At 30.3% G+C, this 18,671-nt stretch overlaps 1 protein-coding gene and 1 long non-coding RNA gene across 2 annotated transcripts; one reads left to right on the top strand and one right to left on the bottom strand.

Annotated features, from left to right (window-relative positions):
* Window positions 1–917: 917 nt before the first annotated feature.
* On the bottom strand, window positions 918–3,285 carry LOC127144249 (uncharacterized). The gene is made up of 2 exons (XR_007815843.1): window positions 3,172–3,285; window positions 918–1,161 (listed from the first exon to the last, which is right to left on the bottom strand). It is a non-coding gene; the product is annotated as an uncharacterized LOC127144249 (long non-coding RNA).
* A 6,066-nt stretch (window positions 3,286–9,351) lies between these two features.
* On the top strand, window positions 9,352–11,466 carry LOC103498236 (vacuolar protein 8). The gene is made up of 2 exons (XM_008460763.3): window positions 9,352–11,214; window positions 11,310–11,466. Exon 1 carries the CDS (start codon window positions 9,496–9,498, stop codon window positions 11,149–11,151), a length of 1,656 nt encoding a protein of 551 aa, XP_008458985.1. The 5' UTR covers window positions 9,352–9,495; the 3' UTR covers window positions 11,152–11,214; window positions 11,310–11,466.
* The last annotated feature ends 7,205 nt before the right edge of the window (window positions 11,467–18,671 follow it).

The raw sequence follows: 18,671 nt of genomic DNA, 5'->3' as shown, positions 1-18,671 counted from the left end.
AGTTGTAGAGTTGATTTTGTTAATGGATATGCTTTATTAAAACAAATGTACTTAACGCACAAAATAAAATATGAAAACTTTTGTATATTTAATATATCAATAAATGGTATACATGACATTAAATACATGCCAAGTATATTATCTTACTTGACATGTAAATAATGTCAAGTATACGATCTTACTTGACGTGCAAAAACCGTAAAACACAACATTTTACTTGACACGTAAAAGACGTCAAGTATACGACCTTACTTGACACGTAAAAAGCGTCAAGTGCGATAGATTACTTGATGTTAATACAGTGTCAAGTAAACATATACTTAACACTAAAAAACCGCCAAGTAATGTGACTATACTTACAGTCGATTACTTGACATTTTTAAAAACGTCAAATATAGGTTTACTTAACACTATATTAACATCAAGTAATCCAATTTCTATGTAATGTTAAATGATTCTCACTCTTGATCGTCTCATTCTTTTTGCTCTTGCTACTATACATGTATGCTTTTGATCTTTATTATTAACTCTGGACATTATTGTTATTCACTCTCTTTAACAGTGAGAGTGAGAAAAAAAAATAGAGGGAGGTAGGAGTAGAAAGACTCAATTTTTGAAGGATTAAAAAGAAAAAATAATTCTTAGCTGCATACTTAATGTTGATATGACGTAAGCCAGAAGGTCAGACACAAATACTTATTAAAAATTGTGTTAGATTCCATTTGCGCCTTCTAAGATGGGACGTCCATGCAAAAAACTCAACTTTAAAGATTATATATAATAAAGTCTTTGAATTCGAGAAAACACTTATCTTTTCTCCCATATACTATGACCATCATGACCTTTCATAACTTTTACTATGAGATTTCATCAAACATTTAGGGCGTGTTTGGGGTGGGGTTTTAGAGGGAAAAGGATTAGGAAATTGGGCCAAACCGTGTTTGGCCCAAGGAATATGATAAATAATCCTAATCCCTAAATAACCCTATCTTATCCTATTTTTACTTTCTTACAACCCTACATTACCCTACCTAAATAACCCAATCTAAATTCTATTATTATTTTTTAAATTACTACAATCATAATCCTTCCCCCAAACACATATTACTATAACACTACTATCATAATCTCTCTCCCAAACACATACTATTATAATACTACCTTTTATATTCTTTCCCCCAAACACATATTATCATAACACTAAGATTATCATAATCCTAGGATTATTATAATCATTTTCCCCCATAACTCTTTCCCTCCCCCAAACGCACCCTTAATATCTTAATTTGTTATACAGAAGTTAGGCTATTTAATGCCTCCCTATCGATGAGTTTTTCCAAAATATTAGAAATACAATCGTTTCACATTAAAAAAAAATTAGAAAACTTATGGACTCTACTCTAAAAGGGTTAAGAAAGTTACGAGCTTGTCTTGGTTTTAAGAAAGTCGTGGGTTATAACTTATAAAAGGAGAAAACTTTGGATTTTAATTAGAAATAATTTAAGTTTTGTGTGCCAACTCTAATTAAGCTTTTTTTGTATTCTCTAGTTGGAGAATAGGAAAGAGGTGTGAGTAGTCAAAAGCCTTAAGAGAGTGTTCTTGTAATTTATGTCGAGAGATAAAAAAAATTATTTTTTGTGATTGTAACAATCTTTCACGTGGTGGAATTCGAAATTCTTTCTTGTCTTTGGTTTTTCTCCTAGTTGAAATTTTTTTTACCTTTTTACCTAAATTCTTGTGTTATTAGTTTTTATTACTTTCTTTTAATTTCTCCATTATTTTCCTACTTATTTTCCAAAGTAGAAGTGGGAGTTTTTTTTTTCCAAACAAGGAGTATCACAACATCAAGTTCATACTTTCTTGCATTTCTAAGTATACTTTGTGGTTGCAAAAGTGTCTGAATCTCCAAATCAGACAAGAATTCTCAAAACAAAACTACAATATTTGCGAAAATATATAGTGTAAATTGCTCATTATTTTCTGATTTATTAAGAGTGAAGATATATATCAAGTTTTATGAGTTCGGTAAACTTTGATGCGGAGAAATTTGATGGAAAACAACTTCAGCTTGTGGAAAATTCAAGTCAAGGATGTGTTGATTCAAACTAGGTTCCAGAATTGCAAGTTAAGCGAGGAAGTTGTTCTAGTGTTGTTCTGGAGTGATTCCAGCAAAGATTCAAAGAAGATAGTCTTTTAGCAGAAGATAGTTTGTTGGGAATGCAAACAATCTAAGCACATGAGAAATAAAGCAAGGTCAAAAGGCTTTGGATAAAATGTGTTGACATTGTCTTTCTCGTTAGGGGAAACTGTGATTGCCTCTGAAGAAGATGAAATTCATCTTTGTGGTATGTTCGTGCTTTACCATGATAGAAGATGTGATGCTGACAGTTCCACAAATTTGCACACGGGCGTTTAGTTGACGGTTATGCAAGGTGCGTGATGAAAGTTATATCAATATAGCTAAAGGACTTATAGATGAGCCAAGTAGGCGAAAGATGCACTATAAATCTCTGCAAGGCTTTTATTGATATATGTGACAAAAAATAGAAACTTGGTAGGTGGTATTCCATGTGGTTTACTTTTTATGGTGAAGTGAGTTATAATTATAGAAATTGAGAATTATGATTCTCGGTTAAGACAATGGGTATTGTAGAAACTATGGATTCTTCAAATATCTTGTTAAAATAGAATTTGTTGGGGTTTCCGTAAAATAATAGAAGTGTAATTACCCTACATAAAAAAGGTTTAAGAAAATCATGAACTTGTCTTGCATCGAAGAGGCTTAAAAAAGTCGCCATTGAGCTTGTTATACATTGAAAAAAGTTTAGCAAAGTTGTGAGCTATAAAAGAAGCAGTCTTTGGTTTTCACTTGTCACTGTTATAAACACTTAGGGCGTGTTTGGGGTGGGGTTTTAGAGGGAAAATGATTAGGAAATTGGGCCAAACCGTGTTTGGCCCAAGGAATATGATAAATAATCATAATCCCTAAATAACCCTATCTTATCCTATTTTTACTTTCTTACAACCCTACATTACCCTACCTAAATAACTCAATCTAAATTATATTATTATTTTTTAAATTACTACAATCATAATCCTTCCCCCAAACACATATTACTATAACACTACTATCATAATCTCTCCCCCAAACACATACTATTATAATACTACCTTTTATATTCTTTCCCCCAAACACATATTATCATAACACTAGGATTATCATAATCCTAGGATTATTATAATCCTTTTCCCCCATAACTCTTTCCCTCCCCCAAACGCACCCTTAAGGTTTAGTATGCTAACTCTAATTAAATCCATTTTTTATTTTCTAGCTGGAGAGTGAAAAAAATATGCAAGTAGTCTAAAGCTTTGAAAAAGTATTCTTGTACATAGCTGGGGATGCATGGGAGAGAGAAGAGCATTCTTTGTAATTTTTTCAATTTTTACATAGTTGAATTTTTTATTATCCGTGCCTTTGAGTTAGGAATTTTCTAGATAAATTCTTGTGTTCTCCGTTTTTATTGCTTTCTTTTATTTTTATTTTTTTCCTTTTTTTTTATTTCTGATAGTAGGGGTGAGAGGCTTTCCCAACACATACAAGTGAGATATTTTTTATATATGAAAGTTGGATAGTAAAAAGGATTTTTTCAAAAATATAACACACCGGTAAAATATCACTGTATAGAATAATTTTGAAAACGAAAAAAGCTCACACAGCTCACCATGGAAAATACCAAAAATACCCAATCAACATGCAATTAATCGATCACACGCGCGCGTGAGTAATATTCTTTTAAACGATCGTGTACTACAGTCTAAATGAATGATCTATGATCGTTTAGGTCATGATACACAATTATGTAGTTCTTTTTAACGATGGGAAAAAGGCTTTAAATTTAAACGATTGTGTTGACCATGCTAAACAATCGTGTTAACCATGGCAAACAATCGTATTGATCATGGAAAACGATCGTGTTGATTATAATAAACGATCATGTGGTCCAATGTAAATTATCGTTAAAAACTCAAATCTAAAGATTGTGTTGACCATGTTAAATGATCATGTTGACTGTAAACGATCGTTTAAATCATGTCAACACGATTTTATAGTCAAATGTAACAAAATTTTAGATTCTATCAATGATAGATTATTTTGACCAATTTTATAATTTACATTAATTTTCCTTTATTGGTTTGACTTGGTGTATTTCAAAAAACTACATTATCTTTAACTATTTAATATTAAGTTTATTATTAATGGTAGGGTAATTATAATGGTATTATGAAATAAGAAAAAAAGAAACAAAATAATAACAAAGAGAACAACAGAGAAGAGAGGAAGTAGAGGAAAATTGAAATCAATTGTGGTGTATTTTACCTCACCATACACCTCTATTTATAGAACATCTCATAGTAAAGGTTATAGAATTCAATAGGATGAATGTTATAATATATAATTGAATGTGAGTTATATGAAAATTGGTAACCAATACGTAAGTTACAAATATCTACATTTATAATATATAATTATGTACACAAATAAATGATTGATATTATAATTAATTTATATCTATTTAATTAGGAAAACTTACATAAATGTAACAAAACTGTAAACTATATTACGGCCCGTGTAACAAAGCCCAAAAAGTTAGCAATTTTTAAAATATTTCAGGTTTGCTCTTCCATCTTTCTTTTCTTCCTCGCGATTCGTCTTCCTCCTATTATTTCGTCTTTCCCGTGTTCCCCTGCGATTTCGTCTTTCTTCTTTTCTGCGATTTCTTTCCATCATCTTTCTTATTTTTCAATTCTTTATTTATGTCGTTTAATCTTTCCATCGTTTTTCTTCTTTTCCTCTTCGTTTTTTTTCGCTTCGATTTCATTCCATCGTCTTTCTACTTTTCCTCTTCTTTTTTTCACTGCGATTTCTTTCCATCATTTTTCTTATTTTCTTTTTTTTTTTACGCGTTTACATTTGGATAACCAAATCTAAATAATTGTTATAAATTTGTGTACAACAAAATAGAAAAATCTAAAAGATCGTGTATAAAGAATCTTGAAAAAAAATCATTTAGATTGGAGTAGCCAAATGTAAATGATCGTTTAAAAAAAGTAAACGATTGTGTAAAAAAAATAAAAGATCATGTATAAAAAATCTTGAAAAAAAAATCATTTGTATTGGAGTAACCAAATGTACACGATCGTTGTAAAGAAACCTAAACGATCGTGTACAAAAAGAATTAAAAAAATCTTGTACCAAATTTTAAAAGAAAAATCATTTAAATTTGGGTCCCCAAATCTAAACGATCGTGTAACAAAATTAAACTATGAAATTGAAAAGATAATTGTAGCCATATATAAACGATCGCGTATAAATTATAGGCATATCTAAACGATCACGTATGTATTGAACCTTATCTAAATGATCACGTATATATTGAACCATATTTAAACGATCGCGTATAAATTGTAGTCATATCTAAACGATCGTGTATCAAACAATAACCAAATATAAATGATCGCAAATATATTACTCGCGCTATTGACGGCATGGTTGATGCGGCATTTTTGATATTTTACATGGTAGGCTTTTGGACTTTTTTCGTTTTTGGAATTGTTTTATAGAATGTAAATATTTTGGTGCTTTTTTATATTTTTGAAAAGACCCCATTTAATTAATTCTAATAATAATTAAATAATTTAATTATGTTCGGTATATATATAAAAATATGATGTATTTTTATTTTAAAGGATGAAATAATATGATATAACAGTAGTATTAAATAATACTCTTACATCTACTCGAGCAATTATTTAATTTTGGTTTCTATATATAAAGCTTGTAAATCAAATACATATAATTCAACATTTAGACACTACCTTTCTATAAAAGAAAAAGAAAAAAAGAGAAACTTTTACCCTTCAATTATCTTAAATAGCTTAACACAAACATTAATTATCTAAAAATAAATAAAATCACATATTTAATTTGATACTCATAGGACAATATTTAAAGGTTGGATTCACACCAAAATCATTTTATAATCTTTTAATAAATTAGATACTTATATTTTAGTTCTTAAACTTTAAATCTTCTTTTATATTGCTCTATAAACTTTTAAAAATATTTATTTCAATCTCTCTAAGTTTTTAAATAGGGTTTATTTTAGTTCGTAGAAATCCTTTAACAAAAATTTGAAAGAGACTTGTTTTGTAGGGTCTAGATGAGTTGAATATTAATATGAAGTAATATGGTGAGAACAATGCAAAAATATTGTATGAAGAATGGCTTTCAAATTTCCATAAAGAAAATCATTAAAAATAAAAAAAGATGGTGATGCTATTTTTGAAAAATGGCCCTAACATACCTATAAGTCTAATTTTCATTAATTTTTTCTAAAACCGCCCACAATTAATCGATTTTAAATCTCTTTTATAAAGTGATAATGTTAGATAGTAAGACACAACCACCCTAAAAAGGTGATTAAGCTTATAATCTAACTTTTGTTTAAATTATAAAATAATGATCGTAAACAATTTGATGTATTAGCAGGTAATGTCTACTATTAAAATTAAAAATATAAAAAGGTATTATGTATAAGTTGGATGCCACTTTTACAATTAATATGTATCCCTACATAACACAAAATATAAAAGTATTTCTAACCCTAAACTTGTCAACATTATGTCTATTTTATCGTTTTGTAACTTTTACAATTTTCAGATTTTTTTTTCTTTTTTATTAATTCTAGAAATTTTGAAAAAACAAATTACTCAAAATAACTTTTTTAAAGAAATGAATTTACGACTCAATTATATTTTCCTTTATATTATTTTCGAAGTCTATTTATTATGTAATTTACTATAAGTTGATAATTCAATATGTTTTGATTATTTAATAAAGTGTACAAAATGAACATGTTATCAGAGTTATGGTTTTCTATTATTTGAATCTAGTATCGTCACTTCTCAATTCATCCTTCTAGCTCTTGAGTTATTTTTTGCGTGGGTCAAGATTTAAGATCATGTATATGTCATTCATATTGATTTAGTTGTAGCAAATAGATTGCGTTCAAATTATTCAACCCAACCCAACTCGAATTATATATATATATATTATTAATTTAATAAAGGTAAATTTAGTTTAGATGTTACATTATACTTTTTTCCTCTTTTTACCACAACCCGACACCCAACCCAACCCAACTCATCTTTTAAGGGTTGGGTTGGGAATACTATTCAAGTTATTTGGGTTGCTAACCCAACTAATCCGAAAATATGTCCCCCAATCCAATCCTACCCGTTTACATCCCTACTCTCTATGACAATTTTTATGTCCAACCCAAAAATGCTCTATCTTTTAGCTCTTTGGTTTTTAGTCTAGAAGTTCTCTGTGTTTTAGTTCTTCGTGGGTTTCAGTTTCCACCGTAGACCTGTCAGGTTGTGCCTCTAGTTTCTAAATTTTCTACATATTTAATTTAAAAACTCAAGATTGATGGTCGTGACTCTACCATACGAGTTTGAATGATGGTGTTAATGTAATTATATTTTCCTTAATTTTCTGTTACTTTTACTATTATATTCTAGAAAACTATTTATTTTGTAATTCAATGTAAATTGATACTCAAATTTGAGGGAAGGGAAGTGGTCACTCCACTTTTAGGACATGAATTAAGAAAAAGGTGAATTAAGGTTATTTTACTCCTCTTATTTTACGCCCAAATTCCTGCCACACATTGTTCCACTCCCTGCAGTTCCACCCCCTGCCACACACTATTATACTCTCTCGGTTGGGTGCATCTTGAGGCCACTGAAAATTTTGTTTTACTCAAGGTCAATCTTGATTGAGATTGACCCTGAGATTCTTCCTAAAATTTTAAAAAGTTGAAGGAAGTTTCTTGGTCTCTCTCAGCTGGATGCGCACCAAGATAATGCGTCTTTTGTTAAAAATTTGAAATTGAGGTTAACTCTTCTCGAGCCAAATTTGCCACGACAGTCCTCGAGTTAAAGACATAAGTATTTAGGTTAACTATTCTCCGGCAATAATCGTGGCCTCGATATGCACCGAGTTGAAAAGAAAAATCAATTATGTCAATGAACCAGGGCTTGCCCTGAGATGCACTGAGTTGAAAAGCAAAAGTAATTATGTCATTGATCCCAGGCCAAAGTTTCTTCGAGATAGCCACAAGCTAAATAACATAAGTATTATATATGATCTTGGGCTAAGGTTGCCTAGAGATGTCTTTGAGAGAGACCAAGAAATTTCCTTTATAGTGTTTTTTAAATTTGGGAAGAATCTCGAGATCGACCTCGAGAAAAATAAAATTTTCAGTAGTCCTGAGATGCAGCTGGCCGAGAGAATGAAACATTGTGTGGCAGAGATTTCCACATAGAATAATGAGAGTAAAATAATACCAATCTCCATTTTGCTTAATTCATGCACCAAACGTGATGTTGAGCTAAAATCGCACGCTCTACTCCTTTTAAGTATCCACCCCAAACACATACTATAATAACACTGACACTGATTATAATAGTTTGTACCTCAAACGCAGACTATTATAATCTCTATATTATTATAAGTTACTCCTTGCCCCTAAACTTCCCCTAAGTGTATAAGAAAGGAGAAAAACTTATATGTAAAAATATTTTTTAGGAAAGCGTGACCAAACACATGAGTAATTTGATTTTAAAAGCTTTTATAAATAAAACAATCTTTTTTATGAAAAAATTCATCCCAACATACAAAACTTCTTTTCAGCCTTAAAAATGTTGCAATAAAACATGTTTAAGAGATGAAATTTTAGAGCAAAATGGCAATGAGCTAAGTGTTTTGGTAAACGTCATGACTTTTGACCAAATCGTACTAATTATATATATAATTAAGTCAAAGTTACTTTTTGTGCAAAAGAAAAAAAAAATTCTAATAAATAGTTAATTAAACCTTTGAATTTGTGTAATTGTGGGGATTTCCATCCTCCTTTGTACATAGAATATTTTATTTAAAATCATGGATACACTTAAATGTTTGAGATGGATATTAGGAATGAGTAATAAAAAGGGGGATAAGTATTAGGGGATTGATGTTTTTAAAAGAAAAGTGAAATGAGTGTGTAATTGATTAATACAGGAATTGAATGAGTAGAATTAATTTAATTTATGTATAAAACTAAAGTTAGATAGATAGGGGGTGTGGAGTGAGAAGCAGCGCCAAAAGGATGCAAGTGGGGGTTTTAGTATTTAGTTTTTTTTTTTTTTTTTTTTTCTTTTTGTAGTAGAAATTTTTATTTTATAACTAAGTTTGTTTATTTTATATATATTTTTATTATTATTTTTGGTGGTTTTCTTTTCTTCTCCCCAAAGTAGCTGCAAATTGTTAGGCATTTTCATACCTACGCACTTTCTTCCTTTTGTACCCTCTTCACAATCTCCCTCTTCCTTCCTTCCTTCCTTCCTTCCTTCCTTCCTTCCTTCCTTCTATCACTCATCGCCATCGCCATGAAAATACCTCCACATACTGACCACTTCCTTCTATCTAACAACCTCCTTTCTTCTCTTCTTGACGATATTCCACTCATCTCCATTTTCAAAGGCAAGTGGTCTTCCATCAGAGCCAAACTCTCCGATCTCCGCACTCAACTGATCGATGTTTCCCACTTTCCTAACTCCTCTTCCAATCCCCTCTCTCTCGATTTCCTTCATTCTGTTCTTGAAGCTCTTACTCAGGCTGCTTCTCTCTCCCACAAGTGCCGGAATCCCGCTCTTTCCGATGGTAAACTCAAGACCCAGAGCGATATTGACGCTCTTCTTGCTAAGTTCGACTCCCTTCTCAAAGACGGTGAGGTTCTGATCAGAAGTGAGATTCTTCACGACGGTGTTGTTTCCAGTTCTTCGTCTAGAAGAGAGGCTGTGAGAGCGGAGTCCAGGAATTTGATTACTAGGTTGCAGATTGGAAGTATTGAATCCAGGGTGTTGGCTATTGATTCGTTGTTGCAGTTGCTGAATGAGGATGATAAGAATGTTACTATTGCCGCAGCTCAAGGTGCTGTTCCTGTTCTTGTTCGGCTACTGGATTCCAGCTCTTTGGAATTGAAGGAAAGGGCTGTTGCTGCTATTTCTATTGTTTCTATGGTGGATGGCGTTAAGCACATCATGATTGCTGAAGGTCTAGTGCTTTTGAATCACTTGCTCAGGATTCTTGATTCCGGTAGCGGTTTTGCTAAGGAGAAGGCATGTTTAGCCCTCCAACCTCTGAGTATTTCCAAGGAAAATGCTAGGTCTATCGGTTCTAGAGGAGGAATTTCATCTCTGTTGGAGATTTGTGAGGGCGGTACTCCTGGTTCTCAAGCTTCTGCAGCTGCGGTTTTAAGAAATCTTGCGTCATTTAGTGAAATCAAAGAGAATTTCATAGAAGAAAATGGGGTTATGGTTCTTTTGGGACTTTTGGCCTCGGGAACTCCGTTGGCCCAAGAAAACGCAATTGGGTGTTTGTGTAATTTAGTTTTGGACGATGATAATCTGAAACTCTTGATTGTTAGAGAAGGTGGGATCGAGTTCTTGAGAAATTTCTGGGATTCTGTTCCATCAGCTCGTAGTCTTGAAGTTGCTGTGGAGCTTTTAAGCCTCTTGGCTTCTTATTCTCCAATTGCAGAAGCTCTTATTTCCGATGGATTTGTCGATAGACTTCTTCCAGTTTTGAGTTGCGGAGTATTAGGTGCTAGAACTGCAGCAGCTCGAGCAGTTTACGAACTCGGATTCTGCACGAAAACGAGAAAAGAAATGGGGGAATCTGGATTCATTACACCTTTAGTTAATATGTTGGATGGTAAATCTGTTGATGAGAGAAAAGCAGCTGCTAAGGCATTGTCTTCTCTATTACAGTACTCTGGTAATAGAAAAATTTTCCAGAAAGAAGAGAGGGGAATTATAAGTGCGGTTCAACTCTTAGACCCTTCAATCTCGAATCTGGACAAGAAGTACCCTGTTTCATTATTATCCTCAGTTGCGATTTCAAGCAAGTGTAGAAAGCAAATGGTTGCTGCTGGTGCTGGTTTGTATCTACAAAAGCTTGTTGAAATGAATGTTGAGGGGTCAAAGAAGCTATTGGAAAGCCTTGGGCGTGGTAAAATCTGGGGTGTCTTTGCTAGATCTTAGCCCATCAAGGAGGCAATTTTCCAAAATTCTGTTTATTGTATAGGAACAGAAGCATGATTCGCTGTATGTACAATATATGTTTGTATATTCTTAGTTTTAATGGGTGTTGATTTTTAGTTTACAAGTTAATAATCTTTTTATCTGTTCTTATGTGGTAGAAATGTCAAAATGCTGCACCATGCCAGCTGAATTTGAGCATCACTTTACAGACACGATCTAGGTTTGATGACCCAACTTGATTTTGATTCTGTGATCATTACTGGAAACTTCATTGTCCAATAATCGAATGACACACCTTTCAATTATTTTAGGAAATGACACACCTTTCAATTATTTTAGGAAATGTTCTCTATAATTTTAGATTTTGCAGCTGTTATATTATTCTAATGAAGAAAATAAACTTTCGAGGATGAATTTTTGTTTTCCATTTAACTGATGGAGAAGGTTGGAAGGCCTGCTCTGAGTCTTCTTTGATAATAAATTATAGTATGTATCTTTTATTCCATTATTTGGTCTTGGTAATCCTAGAAATTTAGAAGACCACCCTTCTCAATTCTTCTATATATATTTCAAACAAAATTATTGGGGTAGGTTTCTGATTGCCTTTTCTGTTGTCAATTATGTAAGTATCTTATTTACAGCACTTTTCTTACCTTCTCATCATTTGCAGTTTAGAATATAAGAATAATTGTATGCCATTTTAACATTATTGATCCAATATATGCTTATTTTGGTGATGTTGAATCCTCCCTGTAACTGTGGGTCTAAAGCACGTGCATCTGTAGCTAAGCATGTGCTTTGTTCACTGATTAAGGCAGGAATTAGACTGTATTTGTTGGCTGGTGCCTTAACAGGTAAGGGTCCTACCAAACTCTTGGCCCATTCCACCCATTTGCTCTGTTGACTGACCTAAGCTAAGCTCATTAGTTTATTTTATATGCTCTCAATCCCTTTTCTTCTTCTTTACATAATGATGTTATCCAGTTTGAAGCTGAAGATACCTTTTTTTTTTATTTTTGAAGCAGTAAACAAATTACTGTTTATTTCCTATGTTCTTAGCTTTATAATGGATTTGACTTGACCAAATATATACTTGAGTAGTGAGAACGAAATGGATTAGAAGGTCAGAACTTTTGGGCAAATTATGGGTTTTCCTTTTTCCCTGCCCAGTCCCTTTTGTAGCCAAGCTGGTTTCATGATGAAATTACGAATTAGTGACTAGTAGAGTATCTAATCATGAAAGCTGTCCAAAACATGAATTTACACTCCGCCATTTGTGAGAGAGGGGCCGTTTTATCTTACAATTAAGATTTAGAGAACGAGTAGCAAAAACATTCTTAGACTCTCTAGTCTAATCAATCAGCCTTAAGACGACGCTTGGGACAACAACTAAGCAAATGGTGGATGCTTCTTCTTTGCTGTTTTATCAACACGGTATCGTAGAGAAGAGATTAACGTTAATGGCTAAAGGGAGCTAAATTTGGGGTTTCTGTGATGTTCTCTAACCTGGTTGTTAGCTTTTCTAGTCGTTGCTTTTCATCCATTTGAAAGTAGAATGAGGCATTAGTAAAAGACAATGGAGGTTATAGACTTCTCAAACAAAAGGAAATGAAAACTTGCATCCATTCAGACAACAAATTGTGTGATTGTAGATGAAGTTTCCCTTCCTCCACGTATACATCTACATATTCAATTTAGGAACAATGGTAGATATATAGTAACTCTCCTCCTCATCGTGGTCTTGGTCTGATACACAATAAAAATTGACATAGGGAAGACCAAAGCCACAACCAATACGACCCACACATTATCGTCATTTTCTGGATGTTCACAGACTTGTGAATATGATCAAAACCTGTTTTACTGGAAAGAAAAGAAGAGAGTATCATAGAAAGAGTAGAGAGAAGTGTTTTACCATAGTCAAAATCCCATTCTCATTCGTATATGAAAGAGATGTATATATAGGCTTTAAGCAAACAACATGAAAAGTAAAACACATTGGAAGACTGTAAAATATAGTGATTCGTTAGACTAATAAAAGTGCAACTGAAATAACCAATATAGAAACAATAATAGTAATAATATCATCATGGGTGTGCTATTTTAGAACATCCTATGACCTATATGCTAGAGAAGTGATTTTAATTAATTTTTATTTTCAAAAGTAATTTTAGAAGCATTAAAATATTATAAAAAGGGCATCACATTTGAGAGAAAAAGTAGAGGGAAGTAAAGATTTACAGATAGAAGGAAAGTAGAGATGTAAAGAAAAAAAATTACAAAGAACTAGAGAGAGAGAGAGAGAGAGAGAGAGGGACAAATTCTAAAGGGACAAAAAATAGTAAAAATTACGTGCATAACTGTCTCCACCTATACTACATTCAGGGCCCACTCTGCAATGCCACGTGTAGTTTTAAAATTAAATATTATTTTTTTCTTCTTTTGATAATATTTTATTTCCCTTCCCTTTTTATCACACATTTGACCGATAATGTTTTAGAATGACTTTTTTTCTCAAAAAAAAAAAAAAAAAAAAAAAAAAAAAAAAAGAATTTTTTCCCAAATTATTTACCCTCTACCAAACAAAACCATTAAAACACAACGTATTTTGTATTTAACTTTTCTATAAAGTATAAATATTTTAAAATATAATAAAATGAAACAAAAATATTTATAAAGTAAAATTATTTTAGAATATACTAACGATAGACATCAATTGCTTGACTTTTTTTCTAAGTTAATTTTTATAAATGTAACAAAACATAAAAATACTTATGGTTTGGGTAACAAAAAGTAAAAATTCGTGAGGTTGGAATATTTTCATAAATTTCAGATTTACTCTTGAATATTGAAGATGATTTATCACTTCTCTTTCTTCTTCTTCCTCCTTGTGATTTATTCATTTTCTATTTTAGATTTCTCCATCTCTTTTAAATTTTCTTTTTTCTATTTTTAAATGATTCCCTAATTAAATTGATTAGCCCAATCCTAACAAAATGAATTTGATTCATTCTTATGTTTAAATTCCCTATTTCATTTTCACCGTTTTCAGCAATATTCTTTGAAACTACTTCATATTTCTCATATTCGAAAATATCAAGATCCTCTAAATATTATTTTGACGTGATCTAAACGATCGTTTGACATGCTCAACACAATTGTTTAAATTTGAATACTTTTTTTTCTATCGTTTAAAAAGATCTAAACGATCATTCAACACAATCGTTAGATTTGAAGTTTTTAATTATAATCTACGTCAGACTACACAATCGCTTATCATAATCAACACGATCGTTTAACATGGTCAACATGATCGTTTAAATTTGAAGACTTTTTTCCATCGTTAAAAAAGAACTACGCGATCATGTATCATGACTTAAACGATAGTAAATTATTTCTTTATATTATAGTACACGATGATTTGGAAGAAAATTACTTGCGTACACGTGACTGCTAATTGAGAATAATTTTTTTATAGAGAAATATTTTACTAATTTGATTATATTTTTGAAAAAAAAAAAAGCCCTCTTCCTATGGGTTAATATTTCTCTTGATTAAATGAGAATAAATCATAGTAGGTAGATGAGGGAAAAGAATTAAAAAGTGTATTTAAAAATAAAATTGAAATACCTTTTTTTTTTTTTTGAAGAAAACAAAATGAATCTGTTAAAGAGTTTGTATGAAAAAAAAAATAGAAAATTCAGTTAAATGAAAAAGAGAAAATAAAAAAAAAAAAACATGGGAGACCTGTTTTTGTTATACCAAAGAAAAGGCATAAAGTTGGTTTGGACAGGTGGCATCATCAGAAGGGGCCACGTATCATGTATGGGTGGAAACCATTTTAAGTCTTACTCTAAAACAAAAACATTACATCAGTATTGTTATTTTAATTAATGATGCTAAAGCGAAGAAAACATCTATTCTTATTTTAAATTTGTTAAGTTTGTATCACTTTGACTAATGAATAATATTTTAATTTTGTCAAATGTAATCATGAGCTTTCATCAATTCAATTTCAAATAATTTTTAACAAAACAAGCAATATAAAATTCTTCAAGAGCTCGTTAATTTGTAAAAAACAAAACTTCACATGAATGCTACATTCATTGATGCACAAATTAACCATTTCAATATATCAATTCATATTCACATGTAATTTAAATATTTTTTTATATATTAATTAAAAATCTTAAATACATATGGAAATAATATACATTATATGAATTTAAAAATATTCAAAGTAATAAAAATAAATATGGTATGTAAATTCAAATTATATTAAATTAATTAAGGGGTGTATGTTATTTGTAAATTCAATACACTATTTAATAGAAATGCTACAAATATTCATAGATATATACAAAAAAAAAAAACTTTACTACAAAACAAAGATGGATTTATATAAATACGTGGAAGCTCAACCTTTTGGCTTTAGGATTTAGATAGAAATGATATCAAATTCTTATTAGGTGGGTTTGGAACTATGGTTTGATATTTTACTGTTCTTCCCGTATTTGTTATTTCATAAAAATTATATTAATAGTTATAAATTACTTTTGTACCAAACAACCATACTAATTACATATAATTGGAAGAATATGTTATTTAATAAAAAAGTTCACTTATAGAATGGTAAACAAAAATGTCATAACCATGGTCAAATGAAAAATCGAACAAAATAAAAAACTAAATAAAGGAATCTACATTCAAAATATTTAAAATATCGTTACGATAAAAAAAAACATATTTTTTCAAAAATATAACAAACGGGTAATATTTACATTATAGAACGATTCTAGAAACGGAAATAGTCCACAATAAAAATACAAAAAATGTCTCAGTCAATTATGCGAGTGCGATTAATCTTCTATTAAACGATCGTAAATTACAGTCTAAGCAAATGATGTATTTATTTTTAATGATGTGAAAAAATGTTTCAAATCTAAAAGATAATGTTGACCATGCTAAACGATTGTATTGACTATGGTAAACGATCATGTTGATCATGAAAAACGATTGTGTTGATTATAGTAAGCGATCATGTAGTCCAATGTAAATGATCGTTAAAAACTTTAAATCAACGATCGAGTTGACCATAGTAAATGATCGTGTTAACTATGATAAGCGATTGTATAGATCATGTCAACACGATCGTGTAATTCATTTTAAAAGATGGGAAAAAAGCTTCAACTTTAAATGATCTTGTTGACCATGGTAAACGAACTTTTAGATAATATCAAAATTATAATATTTAAACGATTTTGATATTCTCGAATATGATGAATATGAAGTAGTTTCAAAGAACTTGTCGAAAAATGGTAAAGACGAAATAGAAAATTTAAACAAAAGAATAAATTTTAAAAATAGAAGAAAGAAAACCTGAAAGAGAGGAGACAAAAAAAATTAGAAGAAAAGATGAATGAATCGCAAAAAAGAAAATAAAGAGAAGTAACGAATCATTTGCAATATTCAAGAATAAATCTAAAAATTATTAAAATATTTTACCAGCTCCATAGACTTTTATATTTTTGTTACGCACCCTATAAATATTTTCTGGTTTTGTTATATTTATGAAAATTAACCTAAAAAAAAACAGATAACAATGATTAAAGAAAAACAAATATGGTAAATTAAAGTAGATGAAGAAAAAATTCAAGAAAAGTGACTTAGAAGATGATATAAAGGAAGAGTGATATCTTTAGTTATCATAATCTTAAATTCTTTACTATTTTAAGCAATCCAAAGTCCAAACATAAAATATGATTTGAAGTCATCCAAAAAATTACATTCCAAAGGAGGAGTTTCATAACATATTTTTTTAGGAGTGTTTTCTAAAATATAAAAAAAAACGACAAAATATTTACGTTTTATAAAATAATTTTGAAAACGATAAAAGTTCAGAGGTATTTGCGATCGTTTAGATTTGATTATTGTTTGACACGCGATCGTTTAGATATGGCTACAATTTATACGCGATCGTTTAGATATGAGTACAATTTTTCTTTTCAATTCCATCGTTCAATTTTGTTACACGATCGTTTAGATTTGGGGACTCAAATCTAAATAATTTTTTTTAAAAAAATTTGGTACACGATTTTTTTAATCCTTTTGGTACACGATCGTTTAGATTTCTTTATACAATGGTACACGATCGTTTAGATTTCTTTATACAATCGTTTAGATTTCTTTACACGATCGTTTACTTTTTTTATACGACCATTTAGATTTGGCTACTCCGCTAGCCCAATCTAAATGATTTTTTTTCAAGATTTTTTATACACAATCTTTTACTTTTTTACACGATCGTTTACATTTGGTTACTCCAATCCAAATTATTTTTTTTCAAGATTTTTTATACATGATCTTTTATTTCTTTTACACAATCGTTTACATTTAGGGCCCGTTTGGTAACGTTCTTGTTTCCTGTTTCTTGTTTCTGTTTCCATTTTTTAAGAAACAGAAGTGTTTGATAACGTTCCTTGTTTCTCATTCTAAAAAAAAGTAGAAACGTTTCTCATTTTATAAAGAATTATTGGGAACAAAAAAAAGTAGTTTCTTCTGTTCCGTTTCTCAATTGCTTTTATTGGTTTCCTTTTTCTCAATTTATTTCTATTTGTTTCCTTTTCCTTTTTCTCAATTATTTTTTTTTCCTTTCATTTTTCTCAATTATTTTTATTGGCTTTTTTCTTTTTCTCAATTATTTTTATTTCTTTTATTTTCATTTTTCTCAATTATTTTTATTTCTTTTATTTTCCTTTTTCTCAATTATTTTTATTGGTTCATTTTTCTTTTTTCAATTATTTTTTATTGGTTTCCTTTTCCTTTTATCTCCATTGTCTTCTCCAAATAATCATCCTCTTCCTCTTTTACTCATCGTTTTTCTTTGCACATTGTCTTCCTCTTCACCTCTCACCGTCTTTCTCGACAACCCGAACTCTTTCTCTTCGTCGGATCCATAGTTTTTGCCTGATTGTTCCTCTTCGTCGGATCCATAGTTTTCATCTTTCTCTTTGTGCAAATCTGGATTTTCGTTGTGAGTTTTTCTCTAAAGCATCATAGGTTAAGAGTTAAAGGTTAAATTTTGTTTTGTTTCTTTCAATTCTGAATATTGAAGACATAATAACTTACTTTAAAATTAATATTAAATTCTAGATGTCACGAAATAACAATGAGATTGTAGAAATTGATGGATTAAAAAGAGAAATTGCCTGAGTAAGAGATGATATTGCCAATCAAATTTGGTAACATTTGAAGGATAAATATAATTTTATGTTTATGTTATTATTTTTATTCGTGCATTGATACTTCTTCGTATTAAATGAATAAACTTTTGATAATTTTATTTGTTATGTTTGATGGATAGACCTATATTTTTGTTTAATGTTTAATTGAAGTAGATGTGAAAAATAAAAAATAAATCTAGAAGAAAATCAATAAACAAGAAACAGTTATCGAACACTTTTTTGTTTCTGTTTCTTTTTTTTTTTCAAGAAACAAAAAATAGAAACAGTTATCAAACG

The sequence above is a fragment of the Cucumis melo genome, chromosome 12 (genome assembly GCF_025177605.1).
Source record: "Cucumis melo cultivar AY chromosome 12, USDA_Cmelo_AY_1.0, whole genome shotgun sequence".
Taxonomy (NCBI): Eukaryota; Viridiplantae; Streptophyta; class Magnoliopsida; order Cucurbitales; family Cucurbitaceae; genus Cucumis; species Cucumis melo.
The sequence above is the reverse complement of the archived record's forward strand: the minus strand, read 5'-3'. Positions and strand labels throughout refer to the sequence as shown.